This window comes from Brachyhypopomus gauderio, chromosome 1, assembly GCF_052324685.1.
Source record: "Brachyhypopomus gauderio isolate BG-103 chromosome 1, BGAUD_0.2, whole genome shotgun sequence".
Taxonomy (NCBI): Eukaryota; Metazoa; Chordata; class Actinopteri; order Gymnotiformes; family Hypopomidae; genus Brachyhypopomus; species Brachyhypopomus gauderio.
In genome coordinates this window covers 12,217,915-12,245,321 of record NC_135211.1, presented here as the reverse complement: position 1 = coordinate 12,245,321, position 27,407 = coordinate 12,217,915, and the positions used below count along the sequence as shown (strand labels likewise).

The 27,407-nt window shown below is 41.5% G+C and overlaps 3 protein-coding genes and 1 long non-coding RNA gene across 8 annotated transcripts in view; all 4 read left to right on the top strand.

Annotated features, from left to right (window-relative positions):
• The first annotated feature begins 3,329 nt into the window (after positions 1-3,329).
• On the top strand, positions 3,330-6,552 carry LOC143508497 (uncharacterized). The gene is made up of 6 exons (XM_076997045.1): positions 3,330-5,077; positions 5,196-5,653; positions 5,745-5,843; positions 6,021-6,042; positions 6,136-6,170; positions 6,260-6,552. The coding sequence occupies exons 2-6, from the start codon at positions 5,611-5,613 to the stop codon at positions 6,397-6,399; spliced, it is 339 nt and encodes a 112-aa protein (XP_076853160.1). The 5' UTR covers positions 3,330-5,077; positions 5,196-5,610; the 3' UTR covers positions 6,400-6,552.
• A 4,508-nt stretch (positions 6,553-11,060) lies between these two features.
• On the top strand, positions 11,061-14,584 carry LOC143508442 (uncharacterized). The gene is made up of 7 exons (XM_076996945.1): positions 11,061-11,226; positions 11,886-12,224; positions 12,343-12,801; positions 12,893-12,991; positions 13,169-13,190; positions 13,284-13,318; positions 13,408-14,584. Exons 1-7 carry the CDS (start codon positions 11,175-11,177, stop codon positions 13,545-13,547), a joined length of 1,146 nt encoding a protein of 381 aa, XP_076853060.1. The 5' UTR covers positions 11,061-11,174; the 3' UTR covers positions 13,548-14,584.
• Positions 14,585-18,693: 4,109 nt separating this feature from the next.
• Positions 18,694-22,228, top strand: LOC143508429 (uncharacterized). Of its 5 annotated transcripts, XR_013129350.1 has the most exons (6): positions 18,732-18,886; positions 19,546-19,887; positions 19,996-20,457; positions 20,557-20,652; positions 20,724-20,766; positions 20,889-22,228. It is a non-coding gene; the product is annotated as an uncharacterized LOC143508429 (long non-coding RNA). The 5 variants fall into 5 exon arrangements; XR_013129352.1 differs by adding an exon at positions 18,694-18,720 and having other exon boundaries at positions 18,809-18,886; positions 20,557-22,228; XR_013129353.1 differs by lacking the exon at positions 20,557-20,652.
• mtmr10 (myotubularin related protein 10) overlaps positions 22,226-27,407 on the top strand; it is an 18,669-nt gene continuing 13,487 nt past the window's right edge. Inside the window, exons 1-3 of the mRNA XM_076996333.1 lie at positions 22,226-22,282; positions 22,686-22,746; positions 25,899-26,042. Coding sequence (XP_076852448.1) covers positions 22,226-22,282; positions 22,686-22,746; positions 25,899-26,042 — 262 coding nt within the window. The remainder of the gene's footprint in view (positions 22,283-22,685; positions 22,747-25,898; positions 26,043-27,407) is intronic.

Genomic DNA, 27,407 nt, shown 5'->3' with positions numbered 1-27,407 from the left:
CGCCAGCAAGAGCGACTGGTTGAGCGAGAGGGCGTACTATATCGAACAGTCCATCCCCCAGGTGGGGGACCAGAGTATTTCCAGCTGCTTGTTCCTCAGTGTCTACAAGAAGAGGTCTTACATAGTGTCCACAATGATCATGGGCACCAAGGGACAGAGCGAACTCTACAGTTGTTGCGGAGCAGGTGCTTTTGGCCTAATATGGCTCAGGATGTAGAGCAGTGGTGCAGTCGATGCCAAAGATGTGTGCTGGGGAAGGCAGTTCAGCCTAAAGTTCGACCCTATTGGGGTACGCTGCAAGCATCACGGCCAAATGAGATCCTGGCCTTGGACTTTACAGTCTTGGAACCGGCATCGGATGGTAGGCAAAACGTCCTGGTCTTGACCGACATCTTTACAAAATACACCCAGGCTGTTCCCACTAGAGATCAACAGGCAAGTACAGTAGCCCAGATGCTGGTACAACATTGGTTTCATCGGTTCGGTCCTCCAGCCCGTATACATTCCGACCAAGGCCGGAATTTCGAAAGCACTTTGATACAGCAGTTATGCAAGATTTATGGAGTGCAGAAGAGCAGAACCACCCCTTATCATCCCCAAGGAAACGGACAATGTGAACGTTTCAATCGCACTTTACATGACCTGCTTAGGACACTCCCTGTTGACCAAAAGAGGTATTGGCCACGGCACTTGCCCCAACTGACATTTGCATATAATACTACTCCTCATCAGACCACGGGTCGAACCCCCTATTTTCTCATGTTTGGTTGTCACCCCAGGCTACCAGTAGATTTCCTGTTGGGGTTGGAAGAACCCACGCAAAACTTGGGAACGTTGGATGAATGGATTCAGACACATCAGCAGAGTCTACGGCTTGTCCATGAACATGTAAGGCAGAGGACAGAGGAACAGGCCCTCAGGCGTAATCAAAACCATAACGACCAAATAAACGACTCTGGGTTCAAGGAAGGGCAGCTGGTTTATCTGAGGAATCACCCAGCAGGACGAAACAAGATCCAAGATCATTGGAACCCCTGTGTGTACAGAGTGGTTAGAAGTCCAGTGGGAACGGGGGTGGTTTACTCTGTGGCTCCGGTTGATGAAGAGGGGCCAATCCGACAGGTGCACCGGTCTGAGCTACGAGCTGCACTGAATGAAGAACAGGGCACAGAAGATATAGAAGATACTGTCCCCATGACAGGTGAGGAAAGTGGGCCCCACTCCCCAGTTCTGGAGGAAGATGAAGATGGGGATGTTATACTGTTAGTGGAAGAACTCCAGGAGAGACCTGGACCACATGACCCCGTTACCCCTGAAGAAGAGGGACCCTCACAAGAGCCAATGCTCTTACGCCGTTCGACAAGACTGAACGCCGGTCAACACTCTAACCCCCACCGACTCCCTCGGGCAGTTATAACTGAGAGGTATGAAGAGCTGCCTGAACAAGAAGAATGATGGGTTAACATTTTGGAGTGCCATCGTCGGGTCGCCGATGCATTTGGAGGGGGTGATTGTAGCCAGCATAGCCAAGGCGACGCTTTCTTTGTTTTGGTGCGCACATGAAGGATGACGTCCTAGAGTAGAGTAGCACCTGCATTGGGTGAGCCATTTACAGGTAGGCATATATAGGGACACCTGTGGGGTCCTAGAGGATAGCGTGGTGGCTAAAGCGCATGCAGGTGGCGGCGTCTAGAAGAAGCGTGTCTGTAACAGCGAGTCCGAAGGTAGGATTAAGTTGCATATTATACTTTTGCACAAGATGACTGATGAAGCAACTAAACATGGTTTGGTTTTAATTAGTGTGGGGACGCGAGGATAGGCGTGTTCAGGTGGAGTGGCCGCAGGTCATAGAGGTAGCAACAGCCGGTGTGTGTACAGAGTACAAGGTATGCGAGTTTGGTAATCATGCTCGAGCTTTAGTCGCACCCTTTCAGACATACGGAGTAAAGCTCCTTTGTTTATTTTAGTCTGTTGGTGACACGCCACATCCATTCTGTCTTCTACTGACTTACGAATGATCAGTTACCAGGTACAATTAGCCGCCGTGCATTCTCTAAAGCTTTATAAACACCTGAAAATGTTTAGTATGCCTAAACCAGAGGTTTCATATGGTTTTTTAATTACACTCTGTATATCCAGTGTTCTGTGACAAGCTGCTATCCTGTCCATGAGTGAAGTTGGTCAACCCTGATGAATGTGGTATGTTTCGTCTTTTTAAATCATATTCATAATGTTGAACGTAGTCAATGTTTTATTGACTGAATGTAATGTTTCTTTCTGTTTTGTGTATATGAAGGGCCACAGCTTCAGTGGGTGTCAGTTGCTGTTTTCTACCGTTTTGTTTTATTTTGTGTTCTTTTATCTAAAAGATCCTACCATAGCAAATCATAAAGTGGTCTTTTAATGATATGCTGCTCAGGGGTATTTAAGTGACCCGTTGTTTTAAAAAAACCCTTACTCTTGTGTGACTACCTGTGTGTCTAGTTATTGGTCGATGTACCTTTTTTTAACTTGAGTCTCTTGAGTATTCTGATCCAGTACTATTTAGATGTGGCTATGTTGAGACTGAGATAGAGGCAGCCATATCGGGTGCTGTGTTCACTTTAGAGTGTGATTTGGAAACATTTGCAGTGTGTGGCTGAATATTAGAGATTATTCACGAGTGGTATTGTCAATTGGCTGTCTTTACTCAGTCTCCAAACCACAAACAGGTAGTGTCAACACCTCTTAGATTGTTTTTGTTTTATTTAAATTAAACTGACAGAGTCTATTGTCTTCAATAAAGACTGTATTTTTGCATCACCGACGTTTGTCTACTTTCTTTAGAGTTCCCCTTACTCTAAGTAAAAAAGCACTAATTAAGGGGTGGCGTAGTTTGGCACTTACTAACTAGGGGGCGCTACATAAGTTTGTAAACAAAGATGACATGGTGAAGATGTGTGTGCATCAATGAACGTGAAGATTTGTGCCGTTGGTCCACAGTGCTAATCCCATTGCATGAACAGATAAATCAGCTAATTAAAGGTAATATAGTAAGATATTGTATGCATATCTCTCTTCAGAGGCAGGTAAATCTTCTTACAGTCGCAGATGGTGCTAGTGCATACATTAAGGTCGACTTCATCTAGTTGAAGAGACACATAGTACTGCAGTATCTAGTAGGACATGCTATGTGCTGTTGCTTTTCATGCAAGATACATTTCGGAAGTAGCTTCAGTTTTTACAAGATTTAGTAAAAATGATCTGAACTAACATGCATCTAACAGTCCCACTGGACTGGTCTTTCTTGGAAATTACATATCAGGTCTAGTATAACTTGTTTTAGATTTAGTGTAAGTTTGCTAAAGAATTTATCTGTGCATGTTTGAAACCACTAAAATTTGGTTTAAATAAACAGGTGGGTGTGGTTTGCACCCCTGATACTGTGGCCTGTAGAACTTCAGAACATGAACTTGAGTGTTTCTCCATCTCAGAATAGAATTATTTTCACAAGAAGGATCTCTGAGCTGACTTGCATAGTCAGACATTTTTTTCTCAACAATTCTTTAACAATTCTCTAACTTCTGCTTTGTCTCTCAGTTTAACATAATTCACTGAGGAGTAACATGGTGTTGCTGTATGTTGTGTTTCTGGTATTTTTCCTTGACCAATGTCATGGTGAGTGACTTTACATTTTTGTGTTTGATCATATCATGATACGATCAAATATTTATGCTGGACATGACATTTTATCCTGTATTACACTTGTGTGATGGAAGTTTGACCACACCTATCACACTTTCACAAACATTTGATCCCATGTCATTATTGTTTGCTTTATGCAGGTGAGCTTTTGTATAATTGTAAAATAATTATGAAGTGTGGTTTTTCTAAGAAATAAATAACCAGAACTCTGTGATCTAAGTCGGCACAGTTCAAAACAGGAAATCAGATACAGAGGAGAAAGTTGACATAGAGTTTTGTATGTCACTATTGTGATGATGAAGATTCAGACTGTTTGTTTCTAGCACCTTTAGGACCAAAATTAAGATGATTATTATTATTTGGGTTGAAAGTGATTTTCAGTCAAATCTAGTTTTAATTAACAAGATATATAAATGTCCATACATTATCTTTATCGCTTAATCCCACAAGTCAGGGTCACAGGGGGCCAATCCCAGCATCATCAGGTGAAGGTAGGGTACACCATGGGTAGGGTACACCATGGGTAGGGTACACCATGGGTAGGGTACACCACGGGTAGGGTACACCATGGGCAAGGTACACCATGGGCAGGTAGCCAGTCCACCACATGGCCAACACATGCATACATTCACACCTACAAGTTAGAGTGACCAATAAACCTTAGAGTGACCAATATAGCTTAACACAATAAACCTAGCTTAACACAATAAACCTAGCCACTCTGGGGAAACCAGAGTACCCAGAGAAAACCCACTCAGGCACAGGGAGAACGTGAAAACTGCACAGAGATCAGACCGGACCAAGAATTGAACCCAGACCACCTTGCTGTGAGGCGACACCACCACACCACCATGCCACCCCTCATACACAAATCTATTCATTAAAAATAATATTGGAAAATTTACCTCTGTAGAGTCTGTAATACACATTTTTTAGTTTTGATATGATTTTATAGAATGTAATTTGTGGTAAATGTAAAAGATACTCTCTAATTCCTGGATTATCAAACTAATTTCTTTGATATTGCAGTAATGACTCTTTCTTCTTCCTTAAGGACGTACCCAGTTCATTTACACGGCAGTGGGGGAAGATTTAGTCTGTGACACCAACCAATGGCACATAAGCACAAAGTCTGACAACATCATCAGTATTAGATGTTTGGGGAAGTGTTTTAATCGTGCTCCCCTGAGACTTGACAGTACCAACAACACACCAGGTTTCTGTGGAACAAAAGAAACAGGTCCAAATGATGTGAAATGCTCACTGAAAGTAAGAAGTGGATTTTTTGCCTGTGTTAAGGCTCTGGATCCTGTAGATCATTCCTTCCTTTATCCATTCAGACCATCTCCCAACATGATTCATTCTTATATAGTTGCCATTCCAGATCCAAACAGTGAGTCACTTTTCATGTTCATTTCATTCATAACTTTTTGTTGTAGTATTTTCTGAAGTTCATGGCAGTCCTCTGATTTAGGAATAATCACCATCAGTAATCATATTTCTTCCTCCAGTGACACCCACGCCTGAAATAACAACTGTAGTCATAGTAAATAAAGGTGAATCTGTACTGCTAAACTGCAGTTTCAACTTTACAAAAACATATGAAGGGAATGCATTTGTGGTGTACTGGATCAAGACTACAGGACAGGACAGCACCTGTGTGTACTCATATGATTATGGTACGGAAGGTTTAACACATGGTCACCACTGTGAAGAGCACAAAGACCTGATCCACAGACTCTCCAACCGAACCAAAGAACCACACACACACGACATCGTGATCAGTGCCGTGATGGAGTCAGACAGTGGGCAGTACCTCTGTGTCGTACACGTGAATAAAGATGATAAAGGAGGAAAATGGAAGGTGATCAGTAATATTACAGTCAGTCTACATAAGGATAAACACATGACGTGAACACAGATGAGATGGAATCTGGATCTAATAACAGAACAGATGGAAACACATCAGGTGAGTTTCATATTCATATGGATGTTTGGGGTACATATGTAAGAAGGCACTAATAATTCTCTGTGTTTACTGTATTTCTAAACACACACAGTTGACCCTCTCATCCCCTTGTACGTCACACTGTCCATATTATGTCTGCTGATGGTGTTGGTGGCAGTATTCATAAAGAGAAGAACCATTAATTCACCAGGTACCCAATGTGAATTATTAGCAAAAATGAAAATAATAATATTTTCACTAGAATATTTAGAAACTTGAAATATGAACTATGTCTAACCATCTAGTAATCAATATCTGATCGATATATTAATATCTATAATGTTCTTATTAAACCTAATAATCTAGAAGTTAAAATTTTAATTCACAGAATCCAAGGCTGTGCAGCTACGGTAGGCTAAGATCTTCACATATCTATAATTTCCATGATTGCACCAACAGTTCCTCTTTCCTGTCATGACATTTCCTTGTTCTGACTTCTGCAGCGCCCAAAATACAGAAGAAGACACTGATCTGGACTGTGAGTCTTCTCCTCTTTTCTTGAGTCTTCTCTTCTCTTCTCTTCTCTTTCTCTTCAAAACATATTCATTTTGTTCATCTTCTGTGTAGGTTCTCCATATGCTGTGGGATGTGGTGAAGAGAATATTGATCTAGGATCTAAGTGGATTTCTTCCCAGAAGGCTGATACTAGTTATGAGGAGTCCGCTACGTCTCTGGATCCTTATTCTGTTGTTAGAATCCAGGAATGAATACAGGGAACCAGATGACCAAATATCTCATATATGGCACCTGGGATGATCCATCTCAATGAAGGAACACTTTGTGACTAACATATGATTCACATATCAGAACAGTTTACCTCCTCTGATTTGGAAGACATTGTGGAGTATGCACGGACGTAATTTGGGGGGGGGGGGGGGGGGGGGGAGGGGGGGCGTTGGGGACATGTCTCAGGCTGCAATTAGTTCTATTGTTTTATCAGTAGTATAATGACCAGATATAATTATTTCTCAGTCTCTTTATAAGTATACAACCAGAAAATACAGGTCATGTCATTATGTAGTATTAAAAACACAGAATTTAAAAAATGAGAAAGAACAACTTCTATAGTATAGTGTGTCATACATGGGGTGGGATTCATTCTCCATGAGAGATGTTAACGTAGCTCACATCCTCCGTTCTCCCACCTGGGTCTAAGGCACCACCCAGGACACAGCTGGCCTTCTTAATGGTTTTGTCCAGTTTGTTCCTGTCAGTGATCAAGACGCTGCCACCTCAGGAGATCGCTCCATAAAATATGGCTGATGCCACCACGGTGTCAAAAACGATCCCGGTCATTATCCATATATTTACCAATATCAGTAACTTGATTATCTGCGAAGCTAACTATCTCATTCAACACTCTCCAAAGTACAGGCTTGTGTTGCATTGTAAGGAATGCCGTCTGATATGTCCCTCCCAGCTACACCTGCTACTAATCACCACGCCCCCTTTTCAGTCACATATATACACCTTCCCACCACTTCCTCGTCGCAAAGTATTGCCGTTCCCATGCAGCATACCAAGCGTTTCCATTGCCTGTTCGATCTCCTGTGCTTTGACCCTTGCTTTCTCTCCAGACCTCGCCTCCTGCCTAGCCCTCCTGTACCTCCCGGATTCTACCCCCTGTTATGACCCTGGACCGTCCTGACCATGCCACGAAAACACTGCTGTTATTACTGCACCTAGCGCTAGTGATACTCGTGCCGTTTCTTGTAAACGTGACTAATTTGAATAAAAGCGGTATACTTCCGCAGTTGGATCCCTCTCTGTCTGGTCAATACGTTACATGCATGACTTTTGTTGTTCTTATTTTAAGGTGTAAATAAACACATACCATACCTGTCATACATTGGGACACACTTGTCTTATTAGTTATTGTAATAGCATAATAACCTATAGCTACAGTGTACATTTAAATGTTATTCACACCAAAACATACATTTGTGTATTCACAATTTAAATATTTTGTGAACAAAAATATTGATGAAAAAGTATTAAATAATAAACTCTCGATCTTAATTGTGTTACAAGTTCATTTTCACTGTTTAACAGATTTCTATTTTATTAAGGAATCATCTACAGCTCAGTATATCACTGAAAATGTCCTTATTTTGATAGATTCTTACAAATAATTGCAATATATATATTTAGCACCTAGGCATGCATGCAGACATTTATGAAGGAATGGGTCGCTCTTAGGAGCTCAGTGAATTCCAACGTGGAACTGTGATAGGATGCCATGTGTGCAACAAATCCAGTCATAAAATATTAAAATACAGTGCACAGTACTGTATATGAGGGCAAATTATTACACCTTTATTAAAAGATCGTAAATGTAATTAATACTTTTTATGTTTAAGTTAACAAATAGCCGAGTCTGGTCCATAGTATGTTCAAACTCAGGAATACATCTAAAACTCAAATCCACCAGTCCGTCAAATATAGTCTTAGAAATAATACCATTGTTGTCCACCAGGTGGTGCTAGAGCTTAAATTAATGCTTGCTTTTGGATCGAAAGTGGATGTTTCATTTCAACTGTAGTATAACATTTTTCGTGTATGTTTGATAAAGAATACAGTTATGATTCACTAAAAGAGTCTTTAAAGCTTCTGCTTTTCGTCCTCAGTCTCCCACCACATGCTAAAAAGACACATGGTACTTCAGTATCTAGTAGGACATACTGAAGAGACACATGGTACTGCAGTATCTATCAGGACATACTGAAGAGACACATGGTACTGCAGTATCTAGTAGGACATACTGAAGAGACACATGGTACTGCAGTATCTAGTAGGACATACTGAAGAGACACATGGTACTGCAGTATCTATCAGGACATGCTGAAGAGACACATGGTACTGCAGTATCTAGTAGGACAGACTGAAGAGACACATGGTACTGCAGTATCTAGTAGGACATACTGAAGAGACACATGATACTGCAGTATCGATCAGGACATGCTGAAGAGACACATGGTACTGCAGTATCTAGTAGGACATACTGAAGAGACACATGGTACTGCAGTATCTAGTAGGACATGCTGAAGAGACACATGGTACTGCAGTATCTAGTAGGACATACTGAAGAGACACATGGTACTGCAGTATCTAGTAGGACATACTGAAGAGACACATGATACTGCAGTATCTATCAGGACATGCTGAAGAGACACATGGTACTGCAGTATCTAGTAGGACATACTGAAGAGACACATGGTACTGCAGTATCTAGTAGGACATGTTGAAGAGACACATGGTACTGCAGTATCTAGTAGGACATACTGAAGAGACACGTGGTACTGCAGTATCTAGTAGGACATACTGAAGAGACACATGGTACTGCAGTATCTAGTAGGACATACTGAAGAGACACATGATACTGCAGTATCTAGTAGGACATACTGAAGAGACACATGGTACTGCAGTATCTATCAGGACATACTGAAGAGACTCATGGTACTGCAGTATCTAGTAGGACATACTGAAGAGACACATGGTACTGCAGTATCTAGTAGGACATACTGAAGAGACACATGGTACTGCAGTATCTATCAGGACATACTGAAGAGACACATGGTACTGCAGTATCTATCAGGACATGCTGAAGAGACACATGGTACTGCAGTATCTAGTAGGACATGCTGAAGAGACACATGGTACTGCAGTATCTAGTAGGACATACTGAAGAGACACATGGTACTGCAGTATCTAGTAGGACATACTGAAGAGACACATGGTACTGCAGTATCTAGTAGGACATACTGAAGAGACACATGATACTGCAGTATCTATCAGGACATGCTGAAGAGACACATGGTACTGCAGTATCTAGTAGGACATACTGAAGAGACACATGGTACTGCAGTATCTAGTAGGACATGTTGAAGAGACACATGGTACTGCAGTATCTAGTAGGACATACTGAAGAGACACGTGGTACTGCAGTATCTAGTAGGACATACTGAAGAGACACATGGTACTGCAGTATCTAGTAGGACATACTGAAGAGACACATGGTACTGCAGTATCTAGTAGGACATGTTGAAGAGACACATGGTACTGCAGTATCTAGTAGGACATACTGAAGAGACACGTGGTACTGCAGTATCTAGTAGGACATACTGAAGAGACACATGGTACTGCAGTATCTAGTAGGACATACTGAAGAGACACATGATACTGCAGTATCTAGTAGGACATACTGAAGAGACACATGGTACTGCAGTATCTATCAGGACATACTGAAGAGACTCATGGTACTGCAGTATCTAGTAGGACATGCTGAAGAGACACATGGTACTGCAGTATCTAGTAGGACATACTGAAGAGACACATGGTACTGCAGTATCTAGTAGGACATACTGAAGAGAAACATGATACTGCAGTATCTATCAGGACATGCTGAAGAGACACATGGTACTTCAGTATCTAGTAGGACATACTGAAGAGACACATGGTACTGCAGTATATAGTAGGACATACTGAAGAGACACATGGTACTGCAGTATCTAGTAGGACATACTGAAGAGACACATGGTACTGCAGTATTTAGTAGGACATGCTGAAGAGACACATGGTACTGCAGTATCTAGTAGGACATACTGAAGAGACACATGGTACTGCAGTATCTAGTAGGACATACTGAAGAGACACATGATACTGCAGTATCTATCAGGACATGCTGAAGAGACACATGGTACTGCAGTATCTAGTAGGACATACTGAAGAGACACATGGTACTGCAGTATCTATCAGGACATACTGAAGAGACTCATGGTACTGCAGTATCTAGTAGGACATACTGAAGAGACACATGGTACTGCAGTATCTAGTAGGACATACTGAAGAGACACATGGTACTGCAGTATCTAGTAGGGCATACTGAAGAGACACATGGTACTGCAGTATCTAGTAGGACATGCTGAAGAGACACATGGTACTGCAGTATCTAGTAGGACAGACTGAAGAGACACATGGTACTGCAGTATCTAGTAGGACATACTGAAGAGACACATGATACTGCAGTATCTATCAGGACATACTGAAGAGACACATGGTACTGCAGTATCTAGTAGGACATACTGAAGAGACACATGGTACTGCAGTATCTATCAGGACATGCTGAAGAGACACATGGTACTGCAGTATCTAGTAGGACATGCAATGTGCTGTTGCTTTTCATGCAAGTTACATTTCGGGTGTAGTATAACTTTTAGTGTAAGATTTAGTGCAAGTTTGCTAAATATATTTTGTGCATGTTTGAAACCACTAAAATGCGGTTTAAATAAACAGTCTCACCCAGGATATTGTGGCCTGCAGAACTTCATCTTCAGATCATGAACTTGAGTGTTGCTCTGTCATGAACAAGGTGATGTTTTTCTTCTGAAGGACCTCTGAGCTGACATGCAAGCAGTGGTCAGATATTTCACTTCTCTAACTTCTGCTTTGTCTCTCAGTTTAACATCATTCACTGAGGAGTAACATGGTGCTGCTGTATGTTGTGTTTCTGGTATTTTTCCTTGACCAGTGTCATGGTGAGTGATTTTACATTTTTGTGTTTGATCATATCATGATACGATCAAATATTTATGCTGGATATTACATATTATCCTGTTTTACACTCGTATGATGAAGGTTTGACCACACCTATCACACTTGAACAAACATTTGATCCCATATCAGTATTGTTTGCTTTACATGGATGGGCTTCTGTATAATTATTTAATTATGAACAGTGTGCTTTTTGTTAGAAATAAATAACCAGAACTGTGTGATCTAAGTCGGCACTACAGTTCAAAACAGGAAATAAGTCATGTCACATACTGAGATGAAAGTTGACAGAGATGTTTGTATGTCAGTATTGTGATGCTGACGATTCAGCATCAGTTTGTTTCTAGCAGCTTTAGGATCAAAATTAAGATGATTGATTTATTATTTTTTGGATCGAAAGTGGGTTTTATTTCAATGTGTGTTCATAGATCAGTCTTATCTCAGTTTAATTAAATGTATCAATAATAATATTGGAAAATTGACCTCTGTAGAGTATGTTATACACATGGTTATGTAGCCAAATTTTGTTTTTCAAATTTTGTGGAATGTAATTTGTGGTAAATGTAAAAAATCCTCTCTAATTCCTGGATTATCAAACTAATTTCTTTGATATTGCAGTAATGACTCTTTCTTCTTCCTTAAGGACGTACCCAGTTCATTTACACAGCAGTGGGGGAAGATTTAGTCTGTGACACCAACCAATGGCACATAAGCACAGAGTCTGACAACAGGATCAGTATTAGATGTTTGGTGAAGTGTTTTAATCGTGCTCCCCTGAGACTTGACAGTACCAACAACACACCAGGTTTCTGTGGAACAAAAGAAACAGGTCCAAATGATGTGAAATGCTCACTGAAAGTAAGAAGTGGATTTTTTGCCTGTGTTAAGGCTCTGGATCCTGTAGATCATTCCTTCCTTTTTCCATTCAAACCATCTCCCAACATGATTCATTCTTATATAGTTGCCATTCCAGATCCAAACAGTGAGTCACTTTTCATGTTCATTTCATTCATAACTTTTTGTTGTAGTATTTTCTGAAGTTCATGGCAGTCCTCTGATTTAGGAATAATCACCATCAGTAATCATATTTCTTCCTCCAGTGACACCCACGCCTGAAATAACAACTGTAGTCATAGTAAATAAAGGTGAATCTGTACTGCTAAACTGCAGTTTCAACTTTACAAAAACATATGAAGGGAATGCATTTGTGGTGTACTGGATCAAGACTACAGGACAGGACAGCACCTGTGTGTACTCATATGATTATGGTACGGAAGGTTTAACACATGGTCACCACTGTGAAGAGCACAAAGACCTGATCCACAGACTCTCCAACCGAACCAAAGAACCACACACACACGACATCGTGATCAGTGCCGTGATGGAGTCAGACAGTGGGCAGTACCTCTGTGTCGTACACGTGAATAAAGATGATAAAGGAGGAAAATGGAAGGTGATCAGTAATATTACAGTCAGTCTACATAAGGATAAAACACATGACGTGAACACAGATGAGATGGAATCTGGATCTAATAACAGAACAGATGGAAACACATCAGGTGAGTTTCATATTCATATGGATGTTTGGGGTACATATGTAAGAAGGCACTAATAATTCTCTGTGTTTACTGTATTTCTAAACACACACAGTTGACCCTCTCATCCCCTTGTACGTCACACTGTCCATATTATGTCTGCTGATGGTGTTGGTGGCAGTATTCATAAAGAGAAGAACCATTAATTCACCAGGTACCCAATGTGAATTATTAGCAAAAATGAAAATAATAATATTTTCACTAGAATATTTAGAAACTTGAAATATGAACTATGTCTAACCATCTAGTAATCAATATCTGATCGATATATTAATATCTATAATGTTCTTATTAAACCTAATAATCTAGAAGTTAAAATTTTAATTCACAGAATCCAAGGCTGTGCAGCTACGGTAGGCTAAGATCTTCACATATCTATAATTTCCATGATTGCACCAACAGTTCCTCTTTCCTGTCATGACATTTCCTTGTTCTGACTTCTGCAGCGCCCAAAATACAGAAGAAGACACTGATCTGGACTGTGAGTCTTCTCCTCTTTTCTTGAGTCTTCTCTTCTCTTCTCTTCTCTTTCTCTTCAAAACATATTCATTTTGTTCATCTTCTGTGTAGGTTCTCCATATGCTGTGGGATGTGGTGAAGAGAATATTGATCTAGGATCTAAGTGGATTTCTTCCCAGAAGGCTGATACTAGTTATGAGGAGTCCGCTACGTCTCTGGATCCTTATTCTGTTGTTAGAATCCAGGAATGAATACAGGGAACCAGATGACCAAATATCTCATATATGGCACCTGGGATGATCCATCTCAATGAAGGAACACTTTGTGACTAACATATGATTCACATATCAGAACAGTTTACCTCCTCTGATTTGGAAGACATTGTGGAGTATGCACGGACGTAATTTGGGGGGGGGGGGGGGCGTTGGGGACATGTCTCAGGCTGCAATTAGTTCTATTGTTTTATCAGTAGTATAATGACCAGATATAATTATTTCTCAGTCTCTTTATAAGTATACAACCAGAAAATACAGGTCATGTCATTATGTAGTATTAAAAACACAGAATTTAAAAAATGAGAAAGAACAACTTCTATAGTATAGTGTGTCATACATGGGGTGGGATTCATTCTCCATGAGAGATGTTAACGTAGCTCACATCCTCCATTCTCCCACCTGGGTCTAAGGCACCACCCAGGACACAGCTGGCCTTCTTAATGGTTTTGTCCAGTTTGTTCCTGTCAGTGATCAAGACGCTGCCACCTCAGGAGATCGCTCCATAAAATATGGCTGATGCCACCACGGTGTCAAAAACGATCCCGGTCATTATCCATATATTTACCAATATCAGTAACTTGATTATCTGCGAAGCTAACTATCTCATTCAACACTCTCCAAAGTACAGGCTTGTGTTGCATTGTAAGGAATGCCGTCTGATATGTCCCTCCCAGCTACACCTGCTACTAATCACCACGCCCCCTTTTCAGTCACATATATACACCTTCCCACCACTTCCTCGTCGCAAAGTATTGCCGTTCCCATGCAGCATACCAAGCGTTTCCATTGCCTGTTCGATCTCCTGTGCTTTGACCCTTGCTTTCTCTCCAGACCTCGCCTCCTGCCTAGCCCTCCTGTACCTCCCGGATTCTACCCCCTGTTATGACCCTGGACCGTCCTGACCATGCCACGAAAACACTGCTGTTATTACTGCACCTAGCGCTAGTGATACTCGTGCCGTTTCTTGTAAACGTGACTAATTTGAATAAAAGCGGTATACTTCCGCAGTTGGATCCCTCTCTGTCTGGTCAATACGTTACATGCATGACTTTTGTTGTTCTTATTTTAAGGTGTAAATAAACACATACCATACCTGTCATACATTGGGACACACTTGTCTTATTAGTTATTGTAATAGCATAATAACCTATAGCTACAGTGTACATTTAAATGTTATTCACACCAAAACATACATTTGTGTATTCACAATTTAAATATTTTGTGAACAAAAATATTGATGAAAAAGTATTAAATAATAAACTCTCGATCTTAATTGTGTTACAAGTTCATTTTCACTGTTTAACAGATTTCTATTTTATTAAGGAATCATCTACAGCTCAGTATATCACTGAAAATGTCCTTATTTTGATAGATTCTTACAAATAATTGCAATATATATATTTAGCACCTAGGCATGCATGCAGACATTTATGAAGGAATGGGTCGCTCTTAGGAGCTCAGTGAATTCCAACGTGGAACTGTGATAGGATGCCATGTGTGCAACAAATCCAGTCATAAAATTTCCTCGCTCCTCCTAAATATTCCACAGTCAATTGTCAGCTGTATTATAAGTGGAAGTGTTTGGGAACGACAGCAACTCAGCCACGAAGTGATAGGACACGTAAACTGACAGAGCGGGGTCAGCAGATGCTGAAGCGCATAGTGTGAAAAGGTCGCCAACTTTCTGCAGTCAATCACTACAGACATCCAAACATCATGTGGCCTTCAGATTAGCTCAAGAACAGTGTGCAGAGAGCTTCATGGAATGGGTTTCTGTGGTCGAGCAGCTGCATCCAAGCCATACATCACCAAGTGCAATGCAAAGAGTCGGATGCAGTGGTGTAAAGCACGCCGCCACTGGACTTTAGAGTAGTGGAGGCACGTTGTCTGGAGTGATGAGTCCTCCTAAACCTTGTGGACAGCCTTCCCAGAAGAGTTGAAGCTGTTTGGGCTTCAAATGGTGTACCAACGTCATATTGAACCCTATGGATTAGGAATGGGATGTCACTTAAGCTTATATGTGCGTGAAAGTGAGTGAATACTTATATAGTGTATGTATGTGCACAGTACTGTATATGAGGGCAAATTATTACACCTTTATTAAAAGATCGTAAATGTAATTAATACTTTTTATGTTTAAGTTAACAAATAGCCGAGTCTGGTCCATAGTATGTTCAAACTCAGGAATACATCTAAAACTCAAATCCACCAGTCCGTCAAATATAGTCTTAGAAATAATACCATTGTTGTCCACCAGGTGGTGCTAGAGCTTAAATTAATGCTTGCTTTTGGATCGAAAGTGGATGTTTCATTTCAACTGTAGTATAACATTTTTCGTGTATGTTTGATAAAGAATACAGTTATGATTCACTAAAAGAGTCTTTAAAGCTTCTGCTTTTCGTCCTCAGTCTCCCACCACATGCTAAAAAGACACATGGTACTTCAGTATCTAGTAGGACATACTGAAGAGACACATGGTACTGCAGTATCTATCAGGACATACTGAAGAGACACATGGTACTGCAGTATCTAGTAGGACATACTGAAGAGACACATGGTACTGCAGTATCTAGTAGGACATACTGAAGAGACACATGGTACTGCAGTATCTATCAGGACATGCTGAAGAGACACATGGTACTGCAGTATCTAGTAGGACAGACTGAAGAGACACATGGTACTGCAGTATCTAGTAGGACATACTGAAGAGACACATGATACTGCAGTATCGATCAGGACATGCTGAAGAGACACATGGTACTGCAGTATCTAGTAGGACATACTGAAGAGACACATGGTACTGCAGTATCTAGTAGGACATGCTGAAGAGACACATGGTACTGCAGTATCTAGTAGGACATACTGAAGAGACACATGGTACTGCAGTATCTAGTAGGACATACTGAAGAGACACATGATACTGCAGTATCTATCAGGACATGCTGAAGAGACACATGGTACTGCAGTATCTAGTAGGACATACTGAAGAGACACATGGTACTGCAGTATCTAGTAGGACATGTTGAAGAGACACATGGTACTGCAGTATCTAGTAGGACATACTGAAGAGACACGTGGTACTGCAGTATCTAGTAGGACATACTGAAGAGACACATGGTACTGCAGTATCTAGTAGGACATACTGAAGAGACACATGATACTGCAGTATCTAGTAGGACATACTGAAGAGACACATGGTACTGCAGTATCTATCAGGACATACTGAAGAGACTCATGGTACTGCAGTATCTAGTAGGACATACTGAAGAGACACATGGTACTGCAGTATCTAGTAGGACATACTGAAGAGACACATGGTACTGCAGTATCTATCAGGACATACTGAAGAGACACATGGTACTGCAGTATCTATCAGGACATGCTGAAGAGACACATGGTACTGCAGTATCTAGTAGGACATGCTGAAGAGACACATGGTACTGCAGTATCTAGTAGGACATACTGAAGAGACACATGGTACTGCAGTATCTAGTAGGACATACTGAAGAGACACATGGTACTGCAGTATCTAGTAGGACATACTGAAGAGACACATGATACTGCAGTATCTATCAGGACATGCTGAAGAGACACATGGTACTGCAGTATCTAGTAGGACATACTGAAGAGACACATGGTACTGCAGTATCTAGTAGGACATGTTGAAGAGACACATGGTACTGCAGTATCTAGTAGGACATACTGAAGAGACACGTGGTACTGCAGTATCTAGTAGGACATACTGAAGAGACACATGGTACTGCAGTATCTAGTAGGACATACTGAAGAGACACATGGTACTGCAGTATCTAGTAGGACATGTTGAAGAGACACATGGTACTGCAGTATCTAGTAGGACATACTGAAGAGACACGTGGTACTGCAGTATCTAGTAGGACATACTGAAGAGACACATGGTACTGCAGTATCTAGTAGGACATACTGAAGAGACACATGATACTGCAGTATCTAGTAGGACATACTGAAGAGACACATGGTACTGCAGTATCTATCAGGACATACTGAAGAGACTCATGGTACTGCAGTATCTAGTAGGACATGCTGAAGAGACACATGGTACTGCAGTATCTAGTAGGACATACTGAAGAGACACATGGTACTGCAGTATCTAGTAGGACATACTGAAGAGAAACATGATACTGCAGTATCTATCAGGACATGCTGAAGAGACACATGGTACTTCAGTATCTAGTAGGACATACTGAAGAGACACATGGTACTGCAGTATATAGTAGGACATACTGAAGAGACACATGGTACTGCAGTATCTAGTAGGACATACTGAAGAGACACATGGTACTGCAGTATTTAGTAGGACATGCTGAAGAGACACATGGTACTGCAGTATCTAGTAGGACATACTGAAGAGACACATGGTACTGCAGTATCTAGTAGGACATACTGAAGAGACACATGATACTGCAGTATCTATCAGGACATGCTGAAGAGACACATGGTACTGCAGTATCTAGTAGGACATACTGAAGAGACACATGGTACTGCAGTATCTATCAGGACATACTGAAGAGACTCATGGTACTGCAGTATCTAGTAGGACATACTGAAGAGACACATGGTACTGCAGTATCTAGTAGGACATACTGAAGAGACACATGGTACTGCAGTATCTAGTAGGGCATACTGAAGAGACACATGGTACTGCAGTATCTAGTAGGACATGCTGAAGAGACACATGGTACTGCAGTATCTAGTAGGACAGACTGAAGAGACACATGGTACTGCAGTATCTAGTAGGACATACTGAAGAGACACATGATACTGCAGTATCTATCAGGACATACTGAAGAGACACATGGTACTGCAGTATCTAGTAGGACATACTGAAGAGACACATGGTACTGCAGTATCTATCAGGACATGCTGAAGAGACACATGGTACTGCAGTATCTAGTAGGACATGCAATGTGCTGTTGCTTTTCATGCAAGTTACATTTCGGGTGTAGTATAACTTTTAGTGTAAGATTTAGTGCAAGTTTGCTAAATATATTTTGTGCATGTTTGAAACCACTAAAATGCGGTTTAAATAAACAGTCTCACCCAGGATATTGTGGCCTGCAGAACTTCATCTTCAGAACATGATCTTGAGTGTTGCTCTGTCATGAACAAGGTGATGTTTTTCTTCTGAAGGACCTCTGAGCTGACATGCAAGCAGTGGTCAGATATTTCACTTCTCTAACTTCTGCTTTGTCTCTCAGTTTAACATCATTCACTGAGGAGTAACATGGTGCTGCTGTATGTTGTGTTTCTGGTATTTTTCCTTGACCAGTGTCATGGTGAGTGATTTTACATTTTTGTGTTTGATCATATCATGATACGATAAAATATTTATGCTGGATATGACATTTTATGCTGTATTACACTTGTATGATGAAGGTTTGACCACACCTATCACACTTGAACAAACATTTGATCCCATATCAGTATTGTTTGCTTTACATGGATGGGCTTCTGTATAATTATTTAATTATGAACAGTGTGCTTTTTGTTAGAAATAAATAACCAGAACTGTGTGATCTAAGTTGGCACTACAGTTCAAAACAGGAAATAAGTCATGTCACATACTGAGGTGAAAGTTGACAGAGATGTTTGTATGTCAGTATTGTGATGCTGACGATTCAGCATCAGTTTGTTTCTAGCAGCTTTAGGATCAAAATTAAGATGATTGAGTTATTATTTTTTGGATCGAAAGTGGGTTTTATTTCAATGTGTGTTCATAGATCAGTCTTATCTCAGGTTAATTAAATGTATCAATAATAATATTGGAAAATTGACCTCTGTAGTGTATGTTATACACATGGTTATGTAGCCAAATTTTGTTTTTCAAATTTTGTGGAATGTAATTTGTGGTAAATGTAAAAAATCCTCTCTAATTCCTGGATTATCAAACTAATTTCTTTGATATTGCAGTAATGACTCTTTCTTCTTCCTTAAGGACGTACCCAGTTCATTTACACAGCAGTGGGGGAAGATTTAGTCTGTGACACCAACCAATGGCAAATAAACACAGAGTCTGACAACTTGATCAGAATTAGATGTTTGGTGAAGTGTTTTAATCGTGCTCCCCTGAGACTTGACAGTACCAACAACACACCAGGTTTCTGTGGAAAAAAAGAAACAGGTCCAAATGATGTGAAATGCTCACTGAAAGTAAGAAGTGGATTTTTTGCCTGTGTTAAGGATCTTCTGGATCCTGTAGATCATTCCTTCCTTTATCCATTCAGACCATCTCCCAACATGATTCATTCTTATATAGTTGCCATTCCAGATCCAAACAGTGAGTCACTCATGTTCATTTCATTCATAACTTTTTGTTGTAGTATTTTCTGAAGTTCATGGCAGATTTAGGAATAATCACCATCAATAATCATATTTCTTCCTCCAGTTACATCTACATCTGAAATAACAACTGTAGTCATAGTTAATAAAGGTGAATCTGTACTGCTAAACTGCAGTTTGAACTTCACAAAAACATATGAAAGGACTTCATTTGTGGTGTACTGGATCAAGACTACAGGACAGGACAGCACCTGTGTGTACTCATATGATTATAACTTTGTGTATGGTATAAGACATGGTCACCACTGTGAAGAGCACAAAGACCTGATCCACAGACTCTCCAACCGAACCAAAGAACCACACACACACAACATCGTGATCAGTGCAGTGATGGAGTCAGACAGTGGGCAGTACCTCTGTGCCGTATACATGAATAAAGATGATAAAGGAGGAAAATGGAAGGTGATCAGTAATATTACAGTCAGTCTACATAAGGATAAAACACATGATGTGAACACAGATGAGATGGAAACTGGATCTAATAACAGAACAGCTGGAAACACATCAGGTGAGTTTCTATATCTTTATGTGGATATCAGGAAAATATTGATAATTCTGTATTTTACTGTATTTCTAAACACTGTTTGCAATTGTTGCTTATACACAGGAGGACATCTCATCCCCTTGTGTGTTACAATGTCTATATTATTAAGTCTTTTGGTATATGGTATTATAATGAGAAAAACTATGATTTCTTCACGAGGTAATCATTATTTTACTATATCTAGCATGTATTGAATCTATTTAATAAATAATAAAATGCTTTTTTGCTAGTTACAGAAAGTCAGACTAAGGTAGTCTATGTCATGCAAGTACGGTAAGCTATGGCACATTTAATTTTATTTTTGTACTGTTGATTTTTTTTAATTTTTATTAATTTAACATGACTTCCATTATTTTGCCAATTATTCCTAATCCACTTCTCTGTAAACACTGCAGAAGTCAGACTGGAGGAGACCCTTCTGGTACGGATGGTGACTGTGAATGAATCTGGGGTGTCAGCTGCAAAATCTAACTCTCCATCTATGGCACCAGGGACCTCTGCTTTTGTGGGATCTAGAAAATGTGCAAGCAGGACAACTAACAACTATCTGCTCTCTTGAGTAGCACATTTATTAAACCATGTGTAAAGTCCTATGTCAGCATCCATCAATTCAAATAAATCTTCATTCTAATGTTTTATACAATATAGAATATTATATGCGTGTGACTTCACTCTCACTGCAATGCTTAAGAGAAGGACTTGCAAAGTTACAACTCATTTTAAAAACCACATTTACATTTTCAGGAACTGCAGTGGTGTTAGCACACGCGGTTTACAAACTTTACCAACTCACGTAACCAGAAGAACAGCACGCACACAGAACGCAAACGCAAGGCCATTATTCACCAGCAGATGTCGCTGCGGTCTAAACATAATATTTAATCATTGTCCAGCTTGTCCAGCAGGTGGCGCCGCCATATTTTCCACAGTACCACTGCAACTACGTATTAAATAAACAGAAAACATCATTTAAACATACGTGCACACCAACCTAACGTAGATATCTAATTATAATTCGACTCACAGCTAAGTAAAGTTGGGAAGTTGTTGTCACTCAGTCCCATCAACGTCTCAGTCATTTGCTCACACCACTCCCTCCAGCGCCAAACTCCCGTGTTCACTCCCATCTCGCCTTCTTGTAAACATGGCCGCGAGATAGACTAGTGACACCGACCTAGACCTACCAGCCCAGACTTACCCGGTCCGTGTGTGGCAGCACGCAGGTCAAACGCCGTAATGGTACAGCGTTAATCCGGCGTGCCTCACTGCGTCCTTGGCGAGAGAGGGAAGGAGAGCGAGAGAGAAAGAACCGAGAAATGTGAATATTTATGCCGACAGCGACCGACCTCGAAGGAAGAAGTTGTGTGGAGTTTGACAGCAACTTGGGTTTTTGCTTCAGCCGAGCCGACGAGCCGGACCCGCCGGGGAGAAAGAGAGAGATCTGGGTGACTAGATGGAGAAGTGGCTGCCCTGCTAACCCCGTAATCTGCAGGAGAAAGCGGATTATGTGCCAGTCAAATGAATGAATACTCTTTTATGTTGAAGAAGGAACCTAGCGAGGAAGTTTAAAGCACGCTGTTCTGAATATCCACCGAGCCGAGCGCATAGTCCACCTAAGTTGGTCTCGGTACAAAAAGAGAGCTAATTTGGGTTTTTTAAAGGTTGGTTGGTCTGTCCTGGGATTTATCATATTGTGTTTAATGTGTTAATCCGTGAACTGCCACACGTAAACATGTTTTCTGGAAAAACTCCGAAGCCGACGTTTAAGTCCTATCTTCCCCCCGTCCAGGTAATGAAAACCTTTTTACATACAACAAAACTTCTAGTGTTGATTAATTAAGTTGACTAAATTTATTGCTACAAAAATAGTGTCATTAATATTTAGTAATTTAATCATTTTTGTTCTATCTGAAAAGTAAGTGACATGTTAAACATCAGTGTAGGAAACAAAATTCCTGAACTTTCTAGCCTAACTATAGACTAAATGGTGTGGCTTAAATAGCACGTGTGGCTCCATTGGACTTCTATTAAAAGCTGCTATTAAAGTTTAGTAACCAACAGTGCAGTCTAGTTATAGTACACTGAAATTACCACACAGTCCTGTGTGTCACGTTTGTGTGCCCCCAAACCTCTATTTTAACTCGTGTGGGCTGATGGTGATCTTTCTATGTACTTAAATGTGCATTATGTAGACTGACTTGAAGAAGAGTCCCCAAGTGACCATCAGGAAACTTGAGGCCAAACTCTTACCAGGTAAGTCCTTCATTACTGCAATAATTAGTGGAATTATTTGTGTTTTTAATGTAATTTAATAATTGTGAAACAGGTAGGTGTTGGGCTTAGGTAGGCTATATAAAACAATTGCTAGATGTCATACTGGAGCTCTCTATCAGTTATACTTGATCTTGCAATATGCCATTTTGTGGCACAGAGCTGTTTGCATGGGCGTTTGTTGTCCAGTGTTGCTCTGCTGACCCTCACACTGAGGTGTTGGGGGGTGTGTGACTCTCAGCAGTGCAGTGGCCTTTCTACTGTAGCACTGCTGCAGTCGACTGTGCATAATTTGTTTAACAATGGAGTTTCTGCAAATGTGCGAGCAGGATTTCTTGTGCTTCTTGCATGCAAAATGTGTACCACACCCAATATCTGTGTGTGTGAAATAGAAAATGTATTAAGAGTATGTTTTTTTAGAGAGCAAGAGGGAGGTATCAGACATCTTAAATGATTAAATTGAATTAAGATATTCATAAACCCTATAAACGGCCATGTGAGTTTGTGGGCGGAGCTAAGTGTGAATATCTGGGGTCAGGGTGGGGTCATTCTGCCTGTTCACTAGTGCTGTACTTCTATTCCTATGTGAAGCACTTTGAATTGCTGTTGTGTGTGAAAGGTGCTGTATAAATAAATACACCTTGCTTGTCATGGTTCTTATGCTGTCACTTTTCATTGAGCGGCAAACCAGTCCAAGTGTTCCTGAAGATCAGTGGCCTCCGCGAACAGGTGTCACGTTTTGACTTTTAAATCTTGCTGGAGTCTGACCGAATTTGAGAAATAAAACTTGTGTTGGAATTTCCTGCGTTAGGTTTACTGTTACACTCAATAACTGTGTCTCACTTTTTCCTGGAATGAAGCAGACATAACACCTGAATATAATACCTTACTAAACTCAGTCCATGTGATTCTGTGGAAGTTAACGAGTGACCAGTGTTTAATCATCAGGTTAACCAGAGCTACGCAGCTTCTGTTTTCCCAGAAGTGTGGGCCTGTTGCATAAATAGGGAAGGGAGGGGCAAAGTCTCTGACTTTTTTGATGTTTTTTTTTTTTGTCTAGCCGGCCTTTAAGGAATTCACTCCTTATAATTAAGCTACACGACCTGGTCGGTCCCACTATCCAAAATAGATACGCCGCGCATATTTTCGCTCGTGTGGCTACAACATGAATGGCAAAATCCCCTTTGAATGCGTCTTTGTGTCCTCTTACCCCACTGGTGGTGGTGGTTGTAGCAACCCAGCTGCAGAAGTCCTGTGAATGTTCTAGTAGGGGGTGTTGTGTGTTTTAAACACCCATGCTGTTGAGATGATCTGGTGAGATGTTATCGTTGGTGTGAGCGCAGGAGAACACATGCCAAGTGTGGCTATGGCTCTTCAGACCTCGGTGTGTTTTTAACTGTGCCATTAGAGGTCAAAGGAGATCGTCATAATTGTCTCTTCTAAGTTTGTTTTCATACACGATTGTCATGATGCTTTTATGAAAACCTTGGCATTTCTGCTGCTGAATGTTGGATGGGTAATAATTTGGTTAATGTAGCAGAAACATTCTGCATTTGGATGCCGTGCAGGTGTGTGCACCTGCTGCGGGTGGCAGTCGGTGCCGTGACGTGTCAGCTGGGCTGTTTCCGAGCACTGATGGTCAGGTGCTGCTTTACGGTCATACCTTCCACGTGAACCAGGCCCTGTGAGGCAGTCATGTGGCACAATGCATTTGCCTACATTGACATCAGTGTGATATACAAGATGGTGTCCCATAAGACACACCCAGAAATAGAACTGTAGAATGTGGCAGCTGACAGAATATTGGATGTGGATAGAACAAACTGTGGAATGTAGCTGAGAGAACGTTGAATGTGGATAGAACTGTAGATTGTGGCTGGTTGAATGTGGATAGAACTGTAGATTGTAGCTGAAAGAATGTTGAATGTGGTTAGAACAAACTGTAGATTGTAGCTGGTTGAATGTGGATAGAACTGTAGATTATAGCTGATAGAATGTTGAATGTGGTTAGAACTGTAGATTGTAGCTGGTTGAATGTGGATAGAGCTGTAGATTGTGGCTGGTTGAATGTGTATAGAACTGTAGATTATAGCTGAGAGAATGTTGCATGTGGATAGAACTGTAGATTGTACCTGGTTGAATGTGGATAGAACTGTAGATTGTGGCTGGTTGAATGTGTATAGAACTGTAGATTATAGCTGAGAGAATGTTGCATGTGGATAGAACTGTAGATTGTACCTGGTTGAATGTGGATAGAACTGTTGATTGTACCTGGTTGAATGTGGCTAGAACTGTAGATTGTGGCTGGTTGAATGTGGATAGAACTGTAGATTGTAGCTGATAGAATGTTGAATGTGGTTAGAACAAACTGTAGATTGTAGCTGACAGAATGTGTGGATTCTGTTAGAATTCAGCTAACAGAATATTGACTGTTGTAGCCAAATGCAACTGTTGCCTACAGATTAGCACTTGCCATCTCGTCCAACATCAGAAGTATGTGCATAGATCCCCTAAAGCTGCTACTGCATGATGTACTGTCCTACAGTCGAAGCTAAAAGAGCACCGCTATATTAGTCAGTAGTTATATGTCAGTAGTTATTTTAAAGCTGAGTTATCCTAGCCCTCACCTTATATTTACTGGCAATGTTACAAGATAGTCCAGTCACTCTGTCAAATAGTGATGACTGTTACGCCACAACAGTTTCACCATCTACATGCACTCACCTGTTTTTAATACAGTCGTAAAGGCACAAAATGAAACACATTTGTGCCAGCCACATTTCTGAATGGGGTTGAGCAGGTAAGGTTTGTTGTACCCATACCTGAAATTTGTGCTGATACAGAAATAGCATTCCAGAATATCTCTCATACACTCAGCACAGTGTTTTGAAAGTAACATTTTAAAACATAACATTTCATTTTTGTTCATTTGTATGTTTCTCACATTTCCCTATTGCACAATCACAGACCTTTTCTGTAGGGACAATTTCTGTCTGTCGTTCTTAGCCATTTCGTTTTGCTGTCCGTTAAGTTCACAAAAAAATCTGGCAGCGTGTGAAGCGACTACCATGACAACCGGTCTGCCAAACTGCCACCTTTAGTGGCGCTAACGCTCCCTCGGCTCTCCCACACAGCGAGCGGGAACACGTCTTCTTCCTCGCTCGCCGAGACACGTCCTCTTCCTCCGTCTCACCCGTGCTTCTCCTCCCCTCGCCGTGGTGATGGGAGGACGGCTGAGAGCCACGACCCCACCGCCTCCCGTGACCTCGCCGTGACCCGTGAGCGGTGATTGGCCGTGGTGGTGAGGTGATGAAAAGTACGACCTTGGTCGAAATCGGTCTACGCAGAGCTGTGGTTTTAGAAGCATGCCTGCTTCCTCTCACCAGTGCCCTCGTATTGGCATCTGAAGCTCATGTCTTTCTCAGCTTGTTCTTAAGGCTCCTGTGCCTTAAAACTTCGGTCTCTTATTTCACGTTGTCACCTTGACCGGCGGCTTGCTGAAGCTAATCCTGTGATGCCATGCTGGGCCAAATGTTGGGTGTGAAGTACTCTGTCCCGGTCCTGCTCATTTTGAGCATGAAGTGATGACACAGGACACACTTGTGATACCGTGAGGCAGTTTTAGTTCAGTGTTTTCCTTCCCATCAACAAGGGCTTGTCAGCGCTTGTTGCAAGTTGACTCCGGTGTGCTGGGAGTGTTAAGTTATCAACAGTGTGCAGTGCAGAGGGACTGATCAGGATTGGCAGAACACTTAGCATGATCTTAATATGCTAGTGTGTTAGCATCTGGTCACAAGCCATGTGCAATGGCTCCGGGGTAGGTCTACACCCCGGGTCTACACTGCAGGTTTGTGCTGGGTCTACACTGCAGGACCTCTGCTCTGAGTTCAGGCTGGGTCTACACTGCAGGACCTCTGCTTTGAGTTTGTGCTGGGTCTACACTGCAGGACGTCTGCTCTGAGTTCAGGCTGGGTCTACACTGCAGGACGTCTGCTCTGAGTTCAGGCTGGGTCTACACTGCAGGACCTCTGCTTTGAGTTTGTGCTGGGTCTACACTGCAGCACCTCTGCTCTGAGTTCAGGCTGGGTCTACACTGCAGCACCTCTGCTCTGAGTTCAGGCTGGGTCTACACTGCAGGACGTCTGCTCTGAGTTCAGGCTGGGTCTACACTGCAGGACCTCTGCTTTGAGTTTGTGCTGGGTCTACACTGCAGGACATCTGCTCTGAGTTCAAGCTGGGTCTACACTGCAGGACGTCTGCTCTGAGTTCAGGCTGGGTCTACACTGCAGGACGTCTGCTCTGAGTTCAGGCTGGGTCTACACTGCAGGACGTCTGCTCTGAGTTCAGGCTGGGTCTACACTGCAGGACATCTGCTCTGAGTTCAGGCTGGGTCTACACTGCAGGACGTCTGCTCTGAGTTCAGGCTGGGTCTACACTGCAGGACGTCTGCTCTGAGTTCAGGCTGGGTCTACACTGCAGGACGTCTGCTCTGAGTTCAGGCTGGGTCTACACTGCAGGACGTCTGCTCTGAGTTCAGGCTGGGTCTACACTGCAGGACGTCTGCTCTGAGTTCAGGCTGGGTCTACACTGCAGGACCTCTGCTTTGAGTTTGTGCTGGGTCTACACTGCAGGACGTCTGCTCT

Excerpts from the sequence above, each read along its gene's own strand:
- LOC143508442 (XM_076996945.1), top strand. The coding sequence starts at position 11,175 with ATGGTGCTGCTGTATGTTGTGTTTCTGGTATTTTTCCTTGACCAGTGT. Across the intron at positions 12,802-12,892 it reads AACAGATGGAAACACATCAG|TTGACCCTCTCATCCCCTTG; the intron begins GTGAGTTTCATA and ends AAACACACACAG. Across the intron at positions 13,191-13,283 it reads TCCAAGGCTGTGCAGCTACG|CGCCCAAAATACAGAAGAAG; the intron begins GTAGGCTAAGAT and ends TGACTTCTGCAG.
- LOC143508497 (XM_076997045.1), top strand. The coding sequence starts at position 5,611 with ATGGAATCTGGATCTAATAACAGAACAGATGGAAACACATCAG. Across the intron at positions 6,043-6,135 it reads TCCAAGGCTGTGCAGCTACG|CGCCCAAAATACAGAAGAAG; the intron begins GTAGGCTAAGAT and ends TGACTTCTGCAG. Across the intron at positions 6,171-6,259 it reads AGAAGACACTGATCTGGACT|GTTCTCCATATGCTGTGGGA; the intron begins GTGAGTCTTCTC and ends TCTTCTGTGTAG.